The following is a 7,500-nucleotide window of genomic DNA, read 5'->3' as shown; positions in this document are numbered from 1 at the left end:
ACAACACTGAATCATGGACTACGAAGTGGAGGAGGCATTGGTGACATTCTCCAGCCACATTCAACTAATGTGAGTCTCTTTTTATGCCGAGTTTGATTCTTTATATTGTATAACGTGTGTGAATTACATGGGTTCTTATAGATCTTCTCTCTCTCTCTCTCTATATATATATATATTTGTATATATTTTATTGACTTTTTTTTTCTTTCTTTCAGGAAAACTACTTTGTGCCAAGAGTCATCTATGATCTCCTGTTCTTCTTCATTGTGATCATTATTGTGTTGAACCTCATCTTTGGTGTGATTATTGACACATTTGCAGATCTCAGGAGTGAGAAGCAGAATTCTGAAGAGATTCTGAAAAACTCTTGCTTCATTTGTGGTATGTTTTGACGGGTTGACCTTTGAATAGGAGGGGAAAAAAATAAATGGGCTAGTAATAACTTGGAAGTCAATATAAAAAAAAACAAAAAAACATAAATACAGTATCATCTACACCAATAAAATGCAACTAGGAGTAACAAGCAAGACTTTGAAGTTCCATTTGGCTCTTTATCAGATGGGACCATCTAATAAGGAGTAGTATCTTGTCCTAGCCATTAAAAGTGAAAGCTCTACCATGACAATTATAAAATAGACAAAGATTCTGTACTTCTTCAACTTATTTGATATTTGCAGTCTGTCAGCATTACATGCAGTATTGGAATCTATTTTTTATGGCCCTACAGAAAAAAGGAAGGAAAAAAATTTGTGTGTGTGTGTGTGTGTCTGTGTTTGAGTGTGTGTGTGTTTGTGTGTGTGTGTGTGTGTGCGTTTTTGTGTGTGTGTGTGTGCGTTTTTGTGTGTGTGTTATTGTGTTTGTGTGTGTGTGTGTGTTATTGTGTTTGTGTATGTGTGTGTGTGTGTTATTGTGTTTGTGTGTGTGTGTGTTTGCGTGTGGGTTATTGTGTTTGTGTGTGTATGTGTGTGTGTTTGTGTTTTGTGTGTGTGTGTTTGTGTTTTGTGTGTGTGTGTTTGTGTTTTGTGTGTGTGTGTTTGTGTTTTATGTGTGTGTGTGTTTGTGTTTTGTGTGTGTGTGTGTTTGTTTTGTGTGTGTGTTTGTGTTATGTGTGTGTTTGTGTTTTGTGTGTGTTTGTGTTTTGTATGTGTGTTTGTGTTTTGTATGTGTTTGTGTTTTGTATATGTGTTTGTGTTTTGTGTGTGTGTTTGTGTGTTTGTGTTTTGTGTGTTTGTGTTTTGTGTGTGTGTTTGTGTTTTGTGTGTGTGTTTGTGTTTTGTGTGTGTGTTTGTGTTTTGTGTGTGTTTGTGTTTTGTGTGTGTTTGTGTGTGTGTGTGTGTGTGTGTGTGTGTTTGTGTGTGTTTGTGTTTGTGTGTGTGTGTGTGTGTGTGTGTGTGTGTGTGTGTGTGTGTGTGTGTGTGTGTGTGTGTGTGTGTGTGTGTGTGTGTGTGTGTGTGTGTGTGTGTGTGTGTGTGTGCGCATTTTTACCCGCCTGTAATGATATAGGTCCGAGTCCTGATCGGATAGGTTATTTATTCATCATATCAATGCAGTACATTATTCCATCTTTCTTTAATACACCTCAGTACTTTTGGTTTTGGATTTGAACTACTGAGTGATGTGTAAAACTTTGGGGTGTATGTGTAAAACTTCGCTATCCGTACTCTAGTATGAGTAGATAGGTAATGTCTATGAAAGCTAGATAGTTCGTAATTGCACAATCCTTTTAGTGGGTCGTGTAGCTCAGTTGATATGAGCGTCTGTCTAGCAGTTATAGAGAATGGTTGGTCATCCTCTATTTGACTAGTCTATTATCTCTTTGAGGAGTACTTGTTGTGGGTGTGAGTTCCCACAGATATGCCTGGGTGCTGGGAGAAGTGTGGAGATCAACAGGGAAGCTGATGGCTAAGGCCTGGGTAGGCTTGGAGCTGCTTGCTCTGGTCGGGCTCTGCTGGAGGAATGTGGAGTGATGATCTCGGCCCGGGTGCTCGAGCTTAAAAATGATGTATTAGGCCTGATTATTCTCATGTTATGGCATCAAATTTAATCTGATGTAATTCATATCTCTAGCTATGCCAGCTCCCAGGAGCGAGGAGAGCTTGCAGTCCAATAGGCAAGCTGTGAGGTGTCTGTGTCAACCAATCAGATCTTGGAGTTAATCTTTGAGAAGCTGCTGATGGTGAGGTGCGAGGACGCAGCTACAGACCTGGGACCCAACCTAGGGAAAGTATGCCGTACTGCAGGTTGTGGGAGTTGGCTATATATTTACCTGCCAACAATGACATTAGTTCGTCCCGATCGGAGAGGTTATTTATTCATCATATCAGTGTGATAGCTCATTATTCTATCTTTCATTACTACACCTCAGTACTTCTGATATTGAATTTGAACTACTGAGTGCCCACATGGAGTGTGTGTAAAACTTCGCTATCCTTACTTAAATATGAGTAGGTAGGTAGTGTCTGTGGAAACTGGAGAGCTCCTAGTTGCATACTCCCCTTAGTGGGTCGTACAGCTCATTTTGTATGGCTGTCTATCATGCAGTTATCTACCTACAATGACATGGGTTCAAGTCTCGATTGGAGAGGTTATTTATTCATCATATCAATACAGTAGTGCATTATGCCATCTTTCATTACTACACTTCAGTACTTCTGATTTGGATTTGAAGTGCTCTCTCAATAACTACTGAGAGCCCATGGGGAGTGTGTGTAAAACTTCACTATCCCTACTTAAGTATGAGTAGATAGATAATGTCTGTGGAAGCTAGATAGCTCCTAGTTGCACACTCCTTTTAGTGGGTTGTGTAGCTCAGTTGGTATGGGCATCTGTCTTGCAGTTTTCTGCCTGCAGTGATGTGGTTTCGTGTCTTGATCAGCAAGGTTATTTATTCATCATATCAATGCGGTAGTGCATTATTCCATCTTTCACATATATGTGTGTGTGTGCGTGTGCGTGTGTGTTTTTATTATTGCAGTTAATTTTGTCATTCAGGTAATCAGGAACAAAGTTGAATATGCATATATTCTCTAATTCTAACACAAAAAATTTACCGAAAACTAAGTATATATTTTCTCTGGGACAGGTTTGAAGCGTGCAAGTTTTGACAATAAGGCAGTGAATTTTGAGGATCACATAAAGCGAGAACACAACATGTGGCATTACCTTTACTTCTACGTACAAGTTAATGTGAAAGATCCTACAGAGTTCACTGGTCCAGAAAGTTATGTTTATACTCTGGTCAGGGTAAGTTTTCTTGTGTGAAATTCTTTCTTTATTGTTTATCAATACTTCTTTAGTACTAATAGCTTTTGTGCCTCTTCACAAAAAAAATGAAGTATATTTTCTTGAAAGTTATTATTTTCTATATAATTCTTAGGAGAAAGACTTGAACTGGTTCCCACGAATGCGCGCCATGTCTCTCAGCATTGGAGAAACAGAGGGAGAAGTAAATGATGTCCGCTGTCTCAGCGTGAAACTTGACCTCCTAAAATCGTTAGTTGACAACCTCATCTCACAACTTACAGAACTGAAGGATGCGGTGAGTTTTATGTATAACATGGTGGTAGTATTTGTCATATTTATACATTTTTACACATTTTGATCTATCTTGCATGAAGACATAGATAGGTAGGGTTTGTGTTGGGGGCATGTGTGTAGATTAATTCTAAGATGATAAACTCATACCATATATTTTCACCTGCCATGCAGATGTCGAAGCAGCAGAAGTATCGCAGTCGAAGAGAAATCCTTAGCACAACAAGCAACTACACCCAGCAGTATGCAGCCCCAGCTGGGCCTATGGATCTCATACAACAGTACCAGGCAACCTGACCAGAATATTACTAACAAATGAATTAATGCAACAAATAGACAGGCTGTTTGTGTTTATGTATATATAATAAATTCCTTTTTTTCATGCCAAATGAACTATAAGTATGATATCTTTTTAAAATCTTTTCAGCATCCTATTTTTGTCATAATGATTGGTAGTTGTCAGTCATTGGAATATTTGATGGAAAAAGAATATATAGGTGCTCTTATTGTTATTCCAAAGGATTATCAATGTATTCACAACATGGACATTTTAATGACTATCTCAGCATTTATAACTGTACATAGCTGTTGGTGTATGATGTATCCATTTTCACTTGTATTTTGTTATATAAGGTTTTGCAAATAGAGTAAGCCATGCATGTCGTAGGTTGAAACTACCAGAGTGAAAGAACGTGTTTTTAGGTCAATAGTTATATCTAAAACTTCTAGTCTCTCCTTCATTCCAGTGACATGTTTTTAATGGTTTAAGTATGAAAATGGATATTTGTGTAAAATATGAAATCTGTGTGTATATGTAATGTAGCTTTCCTTCATTCATACACTAAGAAAAAGCTGCAGATAAGTGCATTTTAAGTAACTGGCTAGTGCACGAAATAATTGCTTAATTGTTTTTCTTTGTAATGATGTGCCAGTTACTTCACTTGAAAGTTACTGTACCATTAGATTTTTCATCACAATTATTTTTTTTTTTCAAAAATTAACACTTGTTTATTGCCAAGGGTGCTGAGATGCATATGCTAATTTTTGCAGAGCTTCATGTTCATCTTGCTCTGTACTGAGAAATAAAGAAAATGTGATTGAAATTTTCCTTCATATACTTCTTAAGGTATTAACAAATTGTATTGTTATTGTGGCTGAAATCTTCCAAGATATTTTTACCTATAATTCTAACAGTTATGCATGTAAGATCTCACTGCACCACACCTACTACCCTCATGAAAGTATTAACCTTCATTTTTTCCTAAAAAACAAACAAACAAACTTAACAAGGCCTGATTATTCTCATGTTGTGTCATCAAATTTAAACTGATGTAATTCATTTGTTAGTAATGTGCAAAGTTGCCAGGTCAGCAATATATGTAAATATTATTTATCTACTTGTAAGCTGTTGATAGATTTAATATGTAGTAATTCCTCTTACATATATGTCTGTTATTTTAGTGTTCTCTCAAGAGATAATACCATTGTTGTTATAAATATAAAATTTTACTGCTTTATGTCTTGGCACATACGTTAACCCTAGCTCTCCCTCCCCCAGTTTAAAACACAATAATACTAGTAATATAGTATCCACCTGATATGCTGTTTAATCTTAGTATATTGAATTTTGAATTTAAAAACTGTGATACCATGCAATATACCAAGTTCCATAGAAAAAAGTATGCATAAAATATTTGTAGGCTCATCCGAAAGTTTATATGACCAGAACCAAGTTTATTCTCTTTACTTGGTTTTGTAAGTCATCATCAAAAAGTTTAAAGGAACTTCATCCATATGTGATTTACATGTAATCATTCCAGACAGACTTAATGGGATGTACAATTCTAGTGCTAGTTATTCCTATGGAAGGCATTTCCTATAGCATGTTGCCCATTTAGCTTGGAAATGGATTCACCTGATGAACATACGTCCCCATTTAACCCTGCTTAGTGATTATTTGCATATCAATCTTATGTAAAATCTTAGAACAATTATTGAACTGTTAGTAAAAGTGCCATAATAGAAATTGGAAATACAACCAGATGGTTTGGAAACCAGTGATTTAGTAATCATTTCTTTGTAAATGTCTATATATGTTAACATGGCTTGTTAAAAACACTTTGTCCAGTCTACCAAAAGGTGAAACACCGAACATGATCCCCCCCCCCCCCCCCACATACTTGTATTTAGTAGGTTGAAATCTGTTACTAAGAAGCATGTTTAATATATGACTGGAACCTTTGACAACAGAAAGAATGGACAATTGTGTATCCTGTAGGAGTTTAGATATTATCATTATACCTCAGAATGTTTTCTGTAAACATATTTGTAACCTTATATCCTAAATTGTTAGAAACATCTTTATGAAATACTAAATGGACTAAACTAAAAGATGTGTTAGGCTATTTTCACCTCAGTATGTGGTATTTAGATGTCAAAAATAATAAAAATATAGATCTTTTAGGAATTTTGACTATTATATTCTGAAAAAGACCATCAAAGAAAAAAAGTTGCTTCCTCTTAGTCCCCTTATAGTTACTGAATATTTAAGGTTGTAGCTGTATGTGACTGTACATTCAGATTATCATATTTATTTGAATCTAATAGATTATTTGTTGATATTGTAATTTAATGTTTCTTAATTTAATGTTTCTTACAAGTTTAAGTAAATGTTTCTGGAGATGTAAGTAGGCAATGTGCTTAGGGTTTTTTTCTAATTTTAGCTGAAAACTTGTTAGTAATGTATTTGTTAATGTTATTATAAGAATAATTCATTAACTCCATTTAAAGTATACTTGGTAGGGAAATTAATAATGATGACAGACCCAACTATAATTGTTAGGGCATTGATGTAAAGATTAGAACTCTCACTTGCATTAAAACCTACCTTTGATGTTATGAGTAGCTGATGTAAGGGAAGTGTAACAAAGTAAAAAAGTTAAAGATTTCTTCTTTATTGTCTTTTGTGAATTGTATTCATACAAAACTGTTCATGAAAGTTCTATCTGTTTATCAAGGTGTTAAGTTTTCACTTTTATCCATTTCTGACTAAATTGTCTTATATACCAAAATATAACATCAATAAATGCTTGAAGAGATAATTAAAGACTATCTACTGGAACCTAAAACAGTCTTTGGTATTATTACTAACACAATTTCTGGTCTCATTATCTGTACAAAGCACACAATATTTCTCCTTTTGTTTTTGTCTTCTTGATATGGTAGTATTGACTGAAACCTCAAAGGCTTGCAGATGGAGTCGATGTAACTTCCAGACCAAGGGACTGCATTATGAAACAGTAGATGTCTGTATGCTCCTCAATCTGTCAAAAGCAATATTTATATCATGTTCACATCCTACTGAATGGAGAATGAGAATTCTTTGGAGCAGTTACTTCCTATCCACTTACCAGCACACATTTCTTTTTTCCTGCATTATTGCTCTGTATTACTCATAGCACACCATACTACTATTAATCTGCACTAATAGTCTGTACTACTCATACTCCTTACTCTTCCCGAGTCTCTTTATCCTGATCAACTCTAAAACTTAACTTTCAAGTGTATCTCAATTCTTCTATCTCTTGCTATAACACACAAGTATATGGATGCGAAAGAAAATATATCAACAGAACTTACAATTTTTGCTGTTGGTTTTCCTCTGCCATGGCCTGCCTTTGTCTCAATACGAATATGTAAAGGATTGGTTTGAGCTGGGATCTGGGCAAGCTTATGCTGCATCTCAGCAATTAGCTTAAAAGAGTGTAGGGGAACTACTCTGTCATCATGATCTGCTGTGAGCAAGAGTGTGGCAGGATACTGAAAAGAACAATATTAATAATATACTTTTCTGCAAAAAGAAATATAAATATAATGTATATACTAGCATGAATTAATATATGGAGTGAAGGGTTAAAGGCAGAATAGAGAATAGTGGAATGTGTTTATCAGAGAGAATGGGAATGG

The 7,500-nt window shown here is 35.4% G+C and overlaps 2 protein-coding genes across 3 annotated transcripts in view; one reads left to right on the top strand and one right to left on the bottom strand.

The window, feature by feature from the left end:
• The window catches only part of Itpr (Inositol 1,4,5,-trisphosphate receptor), a gene marked incomplete in the record, with an annotated part of 309,414 nt that extends 302,779 nt beyond the window's left edge, over positions 1–6,635 (top strand). Inside the window, 5 exon segments of the mRNA XM_070133886.1 lie at positions 1–69; positions 216–381; positions 3,083–3,243; positions 3,377–3,538; positions 3,709–6,635. The exon segment at positions 1–69 is cut by the window's left edge and continues 116 nt beyond it. Coding sequence (XP_069989987.1) covers positions 1–69; positions 216–381; positions 3,083–3,243; positions 3,377–3,538; positions 3,709–3,831 — 681 coding nt within the window.
• Positions 4,515–7,500, bottom strand: part of LOC113829057 (prolyl endopeptidase) — a 35,330-nt gene continuing 32,344 nt past the window's right edge. For both annotated transcript variants that reach the window (XM_070133888.1, XM_070133889.1), the window contains exons 13-14: positions 7,174–7,353; positions 4,515–6,857 (exon numbers count right to left, since the gene is read on the bottom strand). In XM_070133888.1, the coding sequence (XP_069989989.1) occupies positions 6,774–6,857; positions 7,174–7,353 (264 nt within the window). In that variant the 3' untranslated portion in view covers positions 4,515–6,773. The remainder of the gene's footprint in view (positions 6,858–7,173; positions 7,354–7,500) is intronic.

Source organism: Penaeus vannamei, chromosome 19 (assembly GCF_042767895.1).
Source record: "Penaeus vannamei isolate JL-2024 chromosome 19, ASM4276789v1, whole genome shotgun sequence".
NCBI lineage: Eukaryota > Metazoa > Arthropoda > Malacostraca > Decapoda > Penaeidae > Penaeus > Penaeus vannamei.
Note: the sequence above shows the minus strand (reverse complement) of the source record. Positions and strands in the feature narration are given on the sequence as shown.